The sequence below is a fragment of the Mastigoproctus giganteus genome, chromosome 4, assembly GCF_048544385.1.
Source record: "Mastigoproctus giganteus isolate SK-2022 chromosome 4, ASM4854438v1, whole genome shotgun sequence".
NCBI lineage: Eukaryota > Metazoa > Arthropoda > Arachnida > Uropygi > Thelyphonidae > Mastigoproctus > Mastigoproctus giganteus.
Genome location: NC_143578.1, coordinates 231,580,685 through 231,597,687, shown reverse-complemented (window position 1 = coordinate 231,597,687; position 17,003 = coordinate 231,580,685). Strand labels below are relative to the sequence as shown.

At 34.6% G+C, this 17,003-nt stretch overlaps 1 protein-coding gene across 2 annotated transcripts in view; it reads left to right on the top strand.

Moving 5' to 3' along the window:
• LOC150087479 (F-box only protein 32) overlaps positions 1-14,504 on the top strand; it is a 178,005-nt gene extending 163,501 nt beyond the window's left edge. For both annotated transcript variants that reach the window (XM_090372097.1, XM_090372096.1), the window contains 3 exons: positions 3,121-3,392; positions 9,883-9,955; positions 14,334-14,504. In XM_090372097.1, the coding sequence (XP_090228223.1) occupies positions 3,121-3,392; positions 9,883-9,955; positions 14,334-14,483 (495 nt within the window). In that variant the 3' untranslated portion in view covers positions 14,484-14,504. The remainder of the gene's footprint in view (positions 1-3,120; positions 3,393-9,882; positions 9,956-14,333) is intronic.
• Positions 14,505-17,003: the final 2,499 nt, after the last annotated feature.

Here is a 17,003-nt window from a genome sequence, read left to right as displayed (position 1 = left end):
CTTCTTGATTAGACTGGGGTTCAAGCCTGTCACCACCAAATACGGAGGATGCAGAAAGGTCTGGGAATGACCACCACATATCCCGGAGCAATATGGCCTTAGTTGCTAATGCTCCTAAAAACCAAATAACAAACAACAGCAGTGAGGTTTCCCCATGAATGTAGGTTTGAAATATTGCTACATCCTGTTTATTCCCCTGACCTTGTACCCTCTGATTTCTTTCTCTTTCCTGTCCCGAAGTCCTTTCTTCATTGAAAACACCTTGCTGCATGATGAGGTGATTTCGCTGCCAAATCATGGTTTGAAGGACAGCCAGAGGACTTCTACAAAACTGGCCTGCAGAAGTATATTGAGAAGTGGAAAAAATGTCATTTTGTCGGGTGACTATGTTGAAAAAGTAATAAATGTTGTTTCAACCTTTTATCACAACTGATTCTGGTTGAATACAAAATTTTTGAAACCCCGTCCCCTTGTAGATGAATGTGTGTTGTAATAGCTGAAAGAATGGTTTTGTCCACATTTCTTTCACAGAACTGTAACCAACAGTGAAGGGTTCAGGCAGCTTTTTTTTTTACTTGGCAATAGCCTGGGTCCTCTCATCCTAAGTAATCTGCAACCCAAGTTTCTGGTAATTCCCCCCACTCCATCTCCGTAGCCAGGTGGGAAGGGCAGCAGTGCGTAGCACACGCTTCTTGATTAGACCGGGGTTCGAGCCCGTCAACACCAAATACGGAGGATGCGGAAAGGTCAGGGAATGACCACCACATATCCTAGAGCAATATGGCCTTAGTTACTAATGCTCCTAAAAAAAAAAAAAAAAAAAAAAAAACCAAACCAAACCATGCATGGTACTAATACTAGGTGGTAGATGACTCTCATCAACAAGTACAATACAGCCACTTTGCTTATTGGAGGCATGAAGTGGTGTTTAATCTCCAGAGAAAATCCAGCATATTCCCCCATCTTGTTAAACTCATGTACAGTACTAAATAATATAGGTTTTTAATACCTTGCATGTTTGGAATTTTAATTTAAAAAAAAGCTAAGATATGAGTAACTTCAGCTTGGTGATCTTTAAAGCAATGTTTTCAGTGTTGAATCCTATAGGACACATATTATTAAGCAGTGATTGAAGGTCAAGAGGAAGACAGGTTTCTGCTACCATCCAACCTGGATGAATTGTGCTTTCTTTGTGGATGAGCACTATTAAATCCCTATAGCAAAGATTGAGAGCCTTGCTGGTTGTGCCATCCTAGCCCAACACTGTACTGACTGACTTTTAGTTGGTGTTACCCTTACTCTGTTCACCACCTGTGCAAGGTGGGATCAAAGGTTTAAGAACTGAATTAATATTTGGAAAATGATGAGGCTTACTGGCTGTTTGGAGGATCCCTTTCAAAGTAATCTCCTTGACACCATATACTCCAATTCCAACATCTCTGCAATTTTGAAGTATTGCTCATAGGCAATTCTTTTGGAATTGCTGATAGTTCCTGTGTCATATTCAGAATAATTTCCTAAGTTGTTGTAAATCTGTGACCTTCCAAGGCAAGCTGTAAGCTTGGGAAACAAAAAAATTGCAAGATGCTAAATCCAATGAGAATGGTGGATGGGGAATCAAAGTGACAGATTTCATTCATAAAAAAAAAATTCTTGAAGGGAAAAAAATGACAATTGCATGATGCAAGTACCAATTCCCTCTAAGGTGCCTCTGTAGCCAGGTGGGAAGGAGCAGCAGTGCATAGCACACGCTTCTTGATTAGACTGGGGTTCAAGCCCGTCACCACCAAATACGGAGGATGCGGAAAGGTCAGGGGATGACTACCGCATATTCCCGGAGCAATATGGTCTTAGTTGCTAATGCTCCTAAAAACCAAATAACAAACAAACAATTCCCTCCAACTCACTTTTCCAGTCTTTTTCTTCGAACAACAGTGCTGCAATTTCCATAACTTTTTTTTTTTTTCTAGTATTTCTGATTGGCTATTTGGCCATGTGTGACAAATTCATACTAAACAATGCCCTGTGATTCAAAAAAATATGATTAACACAAATTTTACATTTGATTAAGGTTTCCATGCTTTTATTGGGCCCCGGTAAAGATTGGTTCTTTTATTGGGAGGATTGAGCATTTGTTTCTGGGTCATAGCCATATAACCTTAATTTGTCAACAGATGCAAGAAACAAAATGTAATCAATAGCAGCACATTGACAAAGATCCTGATGTTCAAGAACTCTTCACTTTTTTTTTTTTCATCAGTGAGGGTGTGGGACAGAAATTTAGCATCAGCATTAGTTGAGGCACATGATGCAAGAAAGCAAGCTTATACAGCATCAGCAAAAAAAAAAAAAAAAAAAAAAAACACCTCGTTTCACCCATCCGGTCACTCCAATTGTTTGTCTAGTTCAGCCTTAGACAATTTGGCTGAGACAAGTCACATTTCCAAACCTTATGTTAAAATTGTTTGCCATATCCCATCAGCTTGACTAGCAACTTTGAGGATAATTAAGCATCAAACACAAGTGACTGAATCATTGGTTTTTTGAAGTAGAAGGGAAGCCAGAGTAAGGATTATCTTTGACTCATGGCAACCCTCTTTAAAATTTGTGAACCACTGAAAATTTTTCGAACAACACACATAACATCTCTGAAAGCTGTTCTTAACATTTCATAGGTTTCTCTTGCACTTCTTTTTGAAAAAAAAATTTTTATTCAAATATGCTGCTCAGTAAAATCAGTCATTTTAAAATGTCAAGCACACCTATTCAACACTAAGCTTTTTTTGAAACTAGTTCCTTGACTTTTGATCAAAAGTCAAGGAACTAGCTTCAAAAAAAAAAACTATACTAAAAAAAATATATAAATATCATATATGCCCAATGTAAAGTTACTGAGATAAACTGGAATTTATCCCAGTAACTAATTCTTAATGTTATTTTTTTTAATATCTGATAATGAATGTTACTGGCATGATAACATGTTATGATGTCCACAAAGTATTATTTCTCAGTCAAACAATCTTTCTGACTTTTATTATATTTGCAAAAATGCTTTTTTTTTTTTTTAACAAATGAATTTAATATTTTTATATTTATTTTATTTCAAAAATTCATGTGTAGCCTGATGATGATGGTACGAGGCGACTCACTGATCTACCTACAGAGCTGATACGGGAAATACTCCTTCGATTGAGTGACTACCGTGACTTAGTAAATTCTGGTCAAGCATATGATGTCATGCAGTCACTTATAGATGAGCAGCATATCTGGCGACAGCTTTGCAAATTTCACTTTACACGGCAACAGTTACGCAATGCATTAGAAACTTACAAATTCAAATTGATTAGAAACAACAAAGTTGATTGGCAGCAAGTTTTTCACCAGCTACGCAAGTATGTTCCACTTTTTTTTTTGTCATAAATTAATTATAAAATTAAGTATTTCGTGTTCTAAATGTTTTTTAGATCCATTGTATAGTTGGTAGCTGTGCTGACAATACTTGTTCCAGAAATACTTTGTAGTACTCCTCCCTTTCTTGATTAATACAAACTTTTCTTTTTATACCTTGATTTGACTGACACAAGTATTATTTGACTTAGCATTAGTTGAGGCATATGATGCAAGAAAGCAAGCTTATACAGCAAATGTTTTTTAGATCCATTGTATAGTTGGTAGCTGTGCTGACAAAAAAAAAAAAAAAAAAAAACCTTCCTATTTCACCCATCCGGTCACTCCAAATGTTTGTCTAGCTTATTTAAGATGTCAACTTCCACAACAACAGATGGAAGTCTGTTCCAGCAATGAACTACCTACTGGCTAAAAGTAAAGGCAAACTTCCGTGCATCTATTCTACAACTGTCTTTCCTCAATTTGAAGCTATGCCCCCTCATGTTCTAAATCTGAGCAAGCGGAAGTATCCCATCAGCATTGAACCTGCTCAAACCATTCAAGGCCTTATACACCTCAATCAAATCACCTTGCAGGTGCCTAGTCTCCAGATGCTGCAGCTTGCAGAACTTAAGCCTCTCTTGGTAAGAGCACCCCTTTGTTCCTCTCACCGATCTTGTTGCCCTTCTCTGTACTCGTTCTAGCAACTTTACATCCTTCTTAAAATGAGGCCTCCAGACCTGTATGCAGCACTCATGGTGTGGCCTGACCATTGCCATATACAAAGGTATAATCACCTCCTTATCTCTGCTAGCAAAATTCCTATATATCATTGACAAAACTCCATGACCTGCTCTGGCAGCCCATCTGCACTGCTCAGAGAACTTTTATATCTGACTGCACAATTACCCCCAAAGTCCTTTTTCATTCTCCACCTCCCTGAGTGAATTACCACACAATTGGTACGTTTCTCTTGGGTTACTGCTACCCGTATGCGTTACTTTGCATTTGTCAATGTTAAACTTCAGTTGTCACTTCTCAGCCCATCTGCCTAACTGTTCTAGATCCTGTTGCAGTAGCATACTGTCTTTACTGTCATTAACAACCCTGCCAACCTTTATCATCTGCAAACCTGGACATTAAGCTGGCTACATCTTCTTCGATATCATTCATAAATACACAAAACAACAATTCCCAGCACCAAGTCCTGGGGAACTCCACTAATAACATTAGTCCGTATAGAGCAGAGCAATGTCCATTTATTACCACTCTGTGTCATCTCCCACTCAACCATCCTTTTATCCATTGCAGCAACTTGCCTTTAATGCCATACCACTCCAATTTGTACAACAGTCTACCATCAGCAACAGTATCAAAAGCTTTCCTGAAATCCAAGTATAGTAAGTCCTCGATTTACGCGATTAATTGGTTCCAGTGATTTTGGCACAAGTTGAAAAACCGCGTAAGGTAAGGCGCATCTCATAATGCCTAAATATGATATATTTTTAATTGTATATTCATTTGAAAGGATAATTCAAACAAATCAACTTCTATTTATGAAAACCTTTTAGAATTAAAACTTTATTCAATATCTTATCCAGTACATACTAGTACATAAATATAAAAACATATCTAATTTAACTTAAAATACCCATTCTATACTAATCATTTAACATGTTCTCAGACTCTGGAGATTTTGATGGTGTCTTGAAGTACTTGTTCAATGATGTCTGCACTGTGGCTCTTTTTTTTTTTTTTTTTCTCGTCGTTGTATATCAGTTTGTAATGTGCACCGCTCCAATCGCTTTCAAACTGTTCGGTGTCTGGATCCTGAGCTTTTAAGCAGCTAGTCCTTCGTTGATCATTTTAAAGCATTTTGCCATTTCCTTAGTATCAAATCGTTTTGATGATTCAACTTCTTGTATGTCCTCTAAAACCTCTTCTTCATTTTTATGGTTATCAGGCTCCATTAAATCTTCATTGCTTAATTCCTTTCCATGACTTTGCAACAATTCAATAAAGTCATTTTCATCTAAATTTAATTCCAATGTTCTGGTCATTTCCACAAGCTCTAATTACATCTTCATTTTCTTCACTTTCTGAAACATCTTGAGCAAAGATGTTTCAGAAACATCTGAAACAGATGTTTCTGATGACATTCATGGTTGATACTGTAATTTCACTCCAGGGAGCATTGATGTTTTTAACAGCTTTGTAAATGTTGAATTCTTTCCAGAACTGCTTCCATGATCTGACATTCTATCCTTCAGGGACTCTTACTGCTTGTCTAAATGTATTGTAGATAATACTTTTTGAATGTCTATTATTTGAATGCCTGATCCATGGGTTGAATGAGGGAAGTTATATTTGCAGGCAAAAATATAACTTTCATGTTTTTGTGATAGTCACACATAGTTGTTGGGTGACCAGCAGTAATATCTTAAATGGTAGGTTGTTTTCTTGGCAATATTTTTTAACTTCATTTCACAAAATGATGGAGAAACCGGTCCTGAAAAATTTCTTGTTGCCCATGCTTTTCGATTGAACTTCCACACAACAGGTAGCAATGCCTTTGAAATATTTTTGAAGGCCCTTAGGTTTTCGTTATGGTAAACTAACAGTGGTTTTATTTTGCAACCTCCAAACAGCATTGCCGCCAAAAGAAGGGTTAATCTGTTCTTTGATACCTTAAATCCTGGCATAGTTTTTTCTTCTTGCTGCATGTAAGAACGATCTGGCATTTTTTTCCATTTTTAAAAAAAAATTTTTTTTTTTTTAATCATGTGATGTGAGCAATACATGAAGGAACCAGTTTTTTCCTGTTTCCTTCGTGTATTGTGGCCATGAGCTCAAACTGGATATTATGGCACCATTGTAATATCCAAGCCTGTGACCTTTGGGTTGCCAGGCAGGCACTTTACTCACCCGGTCGGATTTTTTCCAATATAAACCAGTCTCGTCTACATTGAAAACCTGTTGTGGTAAGTAATCCTTGTTTTTGATGATTTCTGCCAAAGTCTTGGGGAACTTCGTAGCTGCTACCAGGCGAGGTTAGACCAGTTACAGGCGAGGCTGCACTAGCAGCCTCGCCTGTAACTTTGTTGTGTAGTTTAGCATGGCCCTTAAATCTTTGAAACCATCCATGGCTTGCAATGAATGTTTCACTAGCAACATTCGTACCACATTTACACTAGTTCTTCAAAAAGACTAGAGGCTCTTTCTTGTATGAGCATAAGACTTAGCGGCATTTGTTGTTGTTGTTTCATGTCTTCTATTCAAATCATGAACATTTTTTCCATTTCTTATATTAATAAGCCTCTTCTTTTGGATATGATCGTAGATTGCACTGGGACAGAACTTTTTATGTACTGCATGATCCGAACTTTATCTTTTATAATGGTTCTAACAATCGATTTTCATTTGTAAACACTTGCAATGCCCACAAATTTCTTGTCATTTTCATGTTTAATGATTTCGACTTTAGTCTCCATAATTATAATCTGCCTCTTCTTATCACTATGATTACTATTCTCACCATTTTTTTTCTTTTTGCACACATATTTAGGTTTATATTTATTTTGTTTACACCAAGAATATGCTCACAAGATACAACTTCCACTTAAGTGGAAACAAAGTGCCGATGCCACTATTAGTTCACATTAGCACATACTAATACAGTCTATTATATTTAAAGTGGCACTTAATGGATGCCGTGGCTAGTCATAAGTAGAAGTAGTGCAACCGTGTATCTGCTAATCCACGTAAGTCGAGGACTTACTGTATATGAATATCAAAATTATTTTTTGCATCCAGTTCCTTTGTGACCACATCGTAGTATCCAGTCAAATTGATTAGATAAGACATTCCCTTAACAAATCCATGGCTGTGTCTGAACTATTACTAGTCTTGTCTAGGTGATCCTGCATCACTTATTTAACCGGTGACTCCATTATTTTCCCTGGAACAGAAACTAACAGGTCTATAATTATTTGTCACCCTTTGAACCCCCTTTGTGAATTGGGGATACATTTGCACATCTCCAGTCCATTGAGACCTCCCCTGAATCTAAGGATGCTCTCATAATTATGGCTAAGGGTTTTCGTACTTCCCTTTCTGCCTCCTTCAATATAACTGGATAGATTCCATCCACCCCAGGTGCCTTTTTTTATGTTTAATTTCAGCGATTTCTCCTCCACTTTACTCTCCGTTATTACAAAATCGTTAGTTTATAGTAAACTTCTGTCCTTCCCTTCCTTACAGAATTCCTCATGTATGAATGTAGATGCAAAATAGTCATTGTTTGTCAGCTATCTGAGCATCATCAACTATCAAACCACCAACATCAAGTAGACCAATCTGATTCATCCCCTTCCTTCTAGAGTTTACACAAGTAAAGAACTCTTTGCTGTTTTTCTTTGCATCCTTTGCCAAGGATTTCTCATAATCAGCCTTTGCTTGCCTAACCTCCTTTGCGACTTGATTACAGACTAGCTTATATCTGCAATAGGCTTCTGTGTCACCTGATAATTTATAAGCATCCCATCATTTTTCTTCTCTGCCACAAGCCTCATTAGTTCATCTAACATCCATTTAGATCTAAATCTTGAACAGTATTTGTTGGTATGAAAAGCCTATTAGCTTCCAAGATTAACTCCCTGAAAGTTTTGCATTTAGAATTTGCTGTTGGTAACATCATCAGTTGGTCCCACTGTATAGAATTTAAGAACTGTCTGAGACCACTGTAGTCACCTTTACGAAAACAAAAACCCTTCCCTCTACCCTTGATCGTAATTACATCTTTAAGTAAATCCCACATCAGTACACTGTGATCATTGTCACTAGTACTAAATTTATCTGCAAATTCTTAATGCGTGAATAATCACTGATGATAATCAGATTGAGTATTACTCCCTCTGGTTGTCCCTCAAACATGTTGCTGAAGAAAACAATCCTCCAATAAATCCACAAAAGTCTTGCTAGCATGTGAGTGACCAGTCCACAAGTTCCAGTCAATATCTGGAAAGTTAAAATCCCCCATTACAAGACATTCTGATTTACTGGCTCACTCCATTTCTGTGCTCAATTATTCATTGTACTCATCAGTCATTAGGCCTATAACACACTCCTACTGTTATTTTCCCTTTCCCAGTGTTTATGTCACACCAAACTGACTCAACATTGCACTGTCCACCCATGTCAACTGGATACACTTCCTTAGATTTTGTGTTTCTTGATTAACAGCATAACCCCTACTCCCTTCCTACCCTGTCTATCCTTTCTGTTCACATTGTATTCCCCAAATTCCAATTCTGCACTGCTTATATCTGTGTGACACCATTTCTCTGATATCCCAATAATATCTGCCTTTGATCTTTTGATCAGCACTTCAAATTCATCAATGAAATTTATTTATTATACTTCTAGCATTGCATTGCATTGGTGTACATGCACCTGTTCTTACTCTTAGTTACCCTAACACAGCTCATGTAATTACTTGTTCCACGATGACGCCCAACATCTCTTGAAATCCCCAACAACTTGCTCTCTAGGCTGCTGCTCATTCTAATAGAAGCAGTGCAAGAATCACTTTTGCCTCTGCCTTCAGCCACTGTTAATCACTTTTATTCCGCAAATCCTACCCCCCCAAGCTAGCAGTTTTCCGACCCACCTAACACTGTCTCAATAGCATCGGGAAATATTCTTGCACCCTTTCTATTTAAGTGTACCCCCATCCCTGTAGAAGCAGTCTCTTCTGTTAACAAGCACAGACCATGCTGAAAAAAATTCTACCCAATGAGCCTTGCACAATCTCTCCAGGGCTAAATTGATTGACAAGGCTCTCATCATATACTCCCCTTATCATGTCTGGGCAGAATTGCAGACACTTTCAAATTTAACCCTAACTTGCAATTTTTTTTTCTTCGTTGATCCATATACTTGTAAAGTAAATCTGCAGATATCGTACTCTTAAGGTCATTGGTACCAATGAGTACAATATCACCTTTTGTGCCCTTAAAAGATATCTACTCTACAACTTTTTAAGACAAACACCTAGCTTAACATTGGCAACAGTCCACAATTATGTGCTAATATTTTTATGCCATATAGTATTTCTATAATAATGTCTGTAAAATTTTATTTTATTTGCTGCATGCACCTCAAGCATAAGAAAATTCTCAGTGATTTTTACCTCTTAACTATGATTATACATCACTTAATAGTTTCAAATATGTGGACTATTAAAACATTTTAAAGTTTTTTTTTAAATTAAAACATTGAAATTAAACTTTAACTAGGGTAGTCTAGGGCAATTCTTTTTAACCTGGATTCAGAATTTGTTATACAGTATAATGTTATTTTGTATTCATATTTTAAATTTGAAGGTAATTAATTTTTATTTTAATATCTATTTTTGGAAGTAAACTTACTTTTCAAAAACAGAAATTAAAGCAAAATGTTTTAATTTTTCTTTAATTTCTGTTTATTTTTTTACAGGAAATTTGGATTAAGGGAGGAATATGCTGATTGCTTATTCTTGTGTCGGCACTGTCGATGTCTATTTTGGAAGGTAAGCCAAACTTTTAGCCAGTGAGTTGATTACTAGAACAAGTTGTCTTTGCAGGTAGTTGAGGCTGTCAATTTGAAGAAATTCATGGATCAACTCAACTAAATAGATACTTAACATAAGGAGGGAAGCATAATTTGTATTTTCTTATCTACTATTTTTTTTTTTTTGGCCTGTGCAGCAAAAGCCTATGGCTTCCTTGTACTACATGACTAATACTAAACCCCAACAAATAAATGATATAGAACAGAACTTGAAGTGAACACCTGTACGTACTGATCATCTGTCTAAAGTGACCAAGAATTCAGTTTCCCAGAAGGAAGGGTGGGGATCTCTTTACATAGGAAACTCAGTGCAGTGATTACCTGGATAATGTGACCACTTTTAAGTTTTAAATATAGTAAATAATTTAAATATAACTTTGTCTTTTTTAACATTTTTTGGTAAATTTTAGCATTAGCATTAGTTGAGGCATATTTTTTTGATGTTGAGAAGATGAGAGATGATGCAAGAAAGCAAGCTTATACAGCATCAGCCAAAAATAAGTCTTCCCATTTCACTCATCCAGTCAATCCAGATTTTTGTCTACTTCAGCCTTGAATTTATTTAAGCTATCAACTTCTACAACAACAGAAGGAAGTGGTCTCTAAGTGCATCCCTTTGTTCTTCTCACCAATCTTGTTGCCCTTCTCTGTACCCATTCCAGCAACTCTACATCCTTCCTAAAATGAGGCCTCCATTCCTAAACAGTACTCAAGGTGTGGCCTGACCATTGCCTTATACAAAGGGATAATTGCCTCCTAGCAAAATTCCTAGATATCATTGACAAAACTCCATGACCTGCTCTGGCGCCCCATCTGCACTGCTCGGAGAACTTCATATCTGACTGCACAATTACCCTCAGGTCTTTTTCATTCTCCACTTCCCTGAGTGTAGTACCACACAGTTGGTATACTGCTACTCTTGGATTACTGCTACCCATATGCAGTACTTTGCATTTGTCAATGTTAAACTTCAGTTGTCACTTCTCAGCCCATCTGCCTAACTTTTCTAGATCCTGTTGAAGTAGCATACTGTCTTTACTGTCATTAACAACCCTGCAAACGTGGACATTAAGCCTGATATACCTTCATCGGTATCATTGATAAATACACAAAACAACAATGGGCCCAGCACTGAACCCTGGAAGACTCCACTAATAACATTAGTCCATGTAGTGTAGCAACCAGCCCTTAATGCCATACCGCTCCAATTTGTACAGCAGTCTTCCATGTGCAACAGTATCAAAAGCTTTCCTGAAATCCAAGTATATCATATCAAAATTATTTTTTGCATCCAGTTCCTTTGTGACCACATGCTGTGTCTGAACTATTACTGCAGTCTTGTCTAGGTGATCCTGCAACACTTCTTTAATCCCTTAAATTTAATCTATTTTGAGATAAACAAAGGAAAATCATGAAACAGAGTTGCAGCATGGTACTTTATTTCAAAATAAAAGCACAATACAGTCCAAATATGGACTGTATTGTGTTTATTTTAAATAAACTAATAATGTTGCATTTTAGGGCAAAAGCCTCAAGTTGCTTAGTGAGTTAACAAGCTTACAAGTTAGTGTAAATGCATCAGATCTTCTTGCAGCTAACTACTAAATAGTTAAGGTTGGCATCATTATGTATATCTCATATTGTGAATACCTTCAAAATGAGTTTCCACGATATTGCACTACCTCGAATAAGTAACTCTTCACCATAGGAGAAGACTATTGTTACTTATTCTCAGCAGATTCCACTGCCCAGACAGTACTGTTTCGGAGCCGATTGGCTCCTCTTCGGTGGGTGGGCAGGCACCCTGGTGGTGCAGTGATGGCAAGGCAGTTTTGGAGTATAACTCCACAATATGAGAAATGCCTGATTGTGTGTAGTAATTTGAATTACATCGCATTTTAGGGCAAAAGCCTCAAGTTACATAATAAGTTAACATGCTTACAAGTTAGTGCAGATGCATTAGATCTGCTCACAGCTAACTACTAAATAGTTATAAGATTGGCATCATTATGTGGCATCATTGGGTGGTGGCATCCATTGAGAATAAGTAACAATGGTCTTCTCCTATAGTGAAGAGTTACTTATTTGAGGTAGTGCAATATCATGGCAATTCGTTGTGAAGGTATTCACAATATGAGATATACATAATGATGCCAACCTTATAACTATTTAGTAGTTAGCTGCGAGCAGATTTGATGCATTTGCACTAACTTGTAAGCACTAAACTAATAATAAACAATAATTAATTTTAACTGGAGATTAAAAATATACCAGAATCTGTCTGCAGTTTTAAATAAATTAACTAATAGAAATCATCTTTTATAAAATAGGTTTTAACACCTTGGGGATTCTCTTGCCATGAGTTTCTCTAACAGTTTGTTTCAGCAGTTAGTAGATTAATAATTACAGATGCTCAACTCTTTATTGAAACAAACTCTTGTTATCAGGAAGTATTATCAATTTGTTTTTATTCTTATTATTTTATTTTTATTTATTTTTTTATTTTTTGGCTGGTGCAGCATAAACCCATAGGCTTCCTTGCACCATGTGGCCATTACTAATATACTAAGTATATATCTTTACCTTCTCTCTCTCTCTCCCCCCTCCCCCCCATGGGATTCAAGCACAGGTCACTGTAACCACCAGGCTAATTGTGCCCCATTTTTATTATGATTTTCTCATTTATTTTCGTTCAATATATATATATATATATATATATTTTTTTTTTTTTATATATTGATTTTTTTTTTCTTTTCTTTCCGAATAATTGAGTTTTGCAAATCATAATTAGTAGAACTCTATTTTAAGTTCAGCAATAAACTAAAATTATTTTTTTATTTAAAGTAAAGAGTCTGACAGACACCACGAAAGCGTATTTGTTATACTTAAGTGCAAGTAGCATAAGGTTAAACTCAGAAAACATTTCTCCTTTCCCATTTCATGATTGCTTCATTATTCTCCCTTTACTACTGGTAAACTATATAACATTCAATTTTATTTGGTACTGAGAATTCTAGAAATGAAAAACTAAATTCAGCGACTATTTTAAATTTTTGAAACAGTTTTTTTCAGTATTCTGAATTTGGCAGAATTTTCTTGAAAATTAATTAAAATTATTAACTTTATTTGTATATTGTTTTATAAACATTTATGAAGTATATATGTGTTATTATATTGAAATCTTTGCAATATTTAGCACTTAGGAATTTCTAAGTTTTTGGAATAGTTGTACAAGGTGCTGTCCAAAAGTTTCTGGATGCACTTTGCCAAGTCAGCACAGATGATGGTTATGAAGCTCTGCCTCCAGATGATGGTAGAATTTGATATTTTGTGAGTAGTTTAGTGTCAATCCCACTTGTCTAATTTGCTGCAGTGTTATTTTATCTCAGTGCCAATCAAGAGGCAATGAAAGAGATAGCAAAAACAGGGATTACAGAACTGCTTTAAGAATTGACAGCTTTACTGGAAAAGGTATATTCCACCCAAAAGGACTTTAGAGAGGACACTTGGATTAATTGTTAAGCCCTGTTTTAATTGCATGCAGTCCAGAACCTTTTATAACCTTTTGTGTAACACCTTGTGTGTTGGATTTTTATCCTTAGTCACCAAAAACTCGGGAAGATCAAGTAATAACAACAGTAATGGTGGTAGTAGTAGTACTAAAAGAAAAAGATTGCTTATAAGGAATGAAGCTTAAATTCTCTAGAAGAGAATTTAAGAACTTTAATCATATCCATTTGTATATGATAATTTTGATGTCTGAATTTGAACTGTCTGTGAACGACACTTGAGTTATCCAAGTTTATTCAGTTTGAAACTTTAATAAAGGAGTTTTCGAAGCATAAAATAAAACACTAGGTTAAATCTCGCAAGGATTGTAATTAAAAATTCTTTCAATTATGTAATAAGATTTGCCACAATCTAATGCCACCCAAGTCTTACAAGAATAGTTTAATAAATTGATTATGTACTAATCAAAATTAATTTCATATAAATTAAAGCCTTGTTATATTATTAAATCATTTTACTTGTATTAAGTTATTTCAACTAAATAGAATAAGCATAGTTTCAGTATTCCTTTCTATTTATCACATTGAATAAAACTTAATTTAGAAGCTTTTGGAATGGGTTTGGCTCCAAGGATACTGGTCTGGTGAGGTTGGGCAGTTTAGAATAATAAAATACTTATTATTTTTAAATTTACTAGATTTATTCTGTATATCTCATTTCTTAAATTATAATTATAAACATAATTGTTTATATAAAGCATTATGAACTTAGTGTGTTTCTTTATTGATAGTTCCTTTATTTAATCCTTTTTTTTTTTTCCTCTACAGTCCTTTGGGCATCCCTGTGTAGACTTTAGCACACCTCCTGATGATGAAATGGATGACAGCAAACAAAATGACAATGAAATCAGTGTGAATGCAGTTCCCTTGTATATACCAATACCTCCACAAGCTTTCTTAAAATTCTTTTCCTTGTGATAATCAACAATTGAAGACTTCCCTGCATGCGTGATCATCGTCACAGAAATATTGAATCTACTCTGCCCCGTGTTCCTCAGTCATTAGCAGAGTAATGAGCCTGCGGGTTAGGCTCATTTTGATGAACTGCTTACCTGAATTATTTACTCATCATGTGTATAGTAAGAGAAATTAAATTAGCAAATTTAACAAAATCAGTGTCCTGATATAGTGATAATTTACAAAATAAGTTGCTTGGATTTATTGTTTTTGTTTTTATAACTGCTTTTTTATTTTAATGAAAGCTGTTACCATTTATCATGTTGAATATATATACATACATATGAACATAAATACCAGTATATGTATGTATGTATGTATATATATGAAGCATTTGTTTTACTTTTTTTTACGCTTCTCTTCATGTTTAAAACACTTGTGAATCTTGTGAAATGTATAAATTTTTTATCGTGTTCAAAGATTATTTTTTTTAGCAACAGGCAAACATATACTGTTAAACTACTAAATGAAATTTGTAATAAAATAAATACAAAACAGTATAAAAAGAAATATAATTCAGTTTTTGTTTGAGATGTTGTTGACAGCTATGTGTGAATGTTTTTATAGACAGGTACTATAGAATGTAAAACTGTAATTATACCAAGGCAAAAAATATTTTGCTTACAGTTTACAGAGAAATTAGTGTTAATTGATAATTTCTATATCAAATAATGCCTTACAGCAAATTAGCATTGAAATAATGAAGTTCACATTGTCCTAGTGATTTAAAATTTTAAAGTTTTTGACATTTTAGCGTATCTACTTAACTACAGTTGCTCATTAATTGTATTTACTAAAAATATACCATTTCATCCATGTGTTTTATTAAGCATTATTTATCATTAACTTTAAAAATATAAGAATACTTCAGTGTATTTTAAAAATAGTCTGTATAAAAAGAAGCTGATTGTCTTATTACCCTTAATAATACAGCGTGGTTCAGAAAAATGTGAACACTTCAGGAAGCACATTGAGATTACTAAAATAAATAAAATATTATACCTAAAATTATAAAACAAAAAAACTTGAGTGCATCTTTGTAGCTTTGCTGTTGTCCTCAAACAATCTTATTCATATATATCTAAATACTCACTTTTATTTGAGTGGTAGCCTCTTCTTAAAAAGCTAGTTTTCAGTGAAACCGCATCAACATCTAAATCAGACTGAAAAGAAGTGCATAGGCATAGAAATTCAAGATAGTTGCACAAGCTCTAGCTTGTGAAACTTTACAGTTTTTAGACTAATAGTAAAAATGTTCTCTTTTTCTAAATGTTTATACAAAGAATATTGCAAATGGATAATAAAGTGGTTGGTTGGTGCAGATCTAGAGGCTGTGTTAAAATTCAAAGAAAGCTTTTTGGTTGAAGGAACAGGATTCAGTAGATTTCATTATTAAAAATTTTGCCAGGGGAATACTACCTTTTAGATAATGTTGTCATAATTTTTTTTTCCATAAATTGCTAGTAAGATTGGTAGTTAATATTATTTATATTAATTTTTAAAGAAAGCATACCATGATGGACCAAATACTTAATAAGAACCTTAAAATGTTTCTTATTGCTTTGAATAATTTTATGGTGAAATGTTTCAGTATGATATCTATTTTTAATCGTATTTTTTAAAATCCTCAATGTTTGCTTTTTAATATTGTCATTTTATCAGAGCAAAAAGTGGAATTATTTTATAGAAAAGGAATTTTTTGGTGTGAAAATAAAAGAAAAGAGTTGCTTTGGTGGAAAAAAAATACAAGGAAGTGTGGCAGTTTGTTATAAAACAAAGCAGCAGAAAATAATAGCATAATAGCATAGTGAATATTCAGAAGTGAAGTGGAATTGTTAAAAGCTTCTCAGTATAAACTATGGTATTAAGTTAATTATAAGCCATAGAAGAATGAAAGTAAAGAAGTAAACTTAATTTGTCATTAATCACTTGGGCCCATTTTGATTGTTTTTTTATGCTCTTTAATATTAATCATTTCAATATAGCAAAGATGAATTATTTTATAGAAACGCCATATTTTGAAGAAGGAAGGAAAAAAATAAATTTTTTATGAAAATACAAAAGGATAGTTGTTTTGGAAGAAACTTGAGAGAATGTGGCACTTTATTATAGAACAAAGTAGCACAAAATGGTAGCATAGGGAATGTGGAGAAGTGCAGTTTCTCAGTGTATACTAACAAATTGTGTTAATTATAAGACAAAAGGATCATTTGAATATACCAAAGATTGGAATTATTTTATAGAAAAGCCATATTTTGAAGAAGGAAAAATTTTATACGAAAATGTGAAGGAATTGTTGCTTTGGAAGAAACCTGGAGGGATGTGCTATTTATTATAGAACAAAGTAGCACAAAATGATAGTATGGAGAAGTGGAAAGTTTCTCAGTGTATACTAAGGATTTGTCTTTATTATAAGAAATAATGAGATGAAAGTAAAGAAACAGAATTAGTCATCACATTCAGGGTCATTTTGACCCTCCC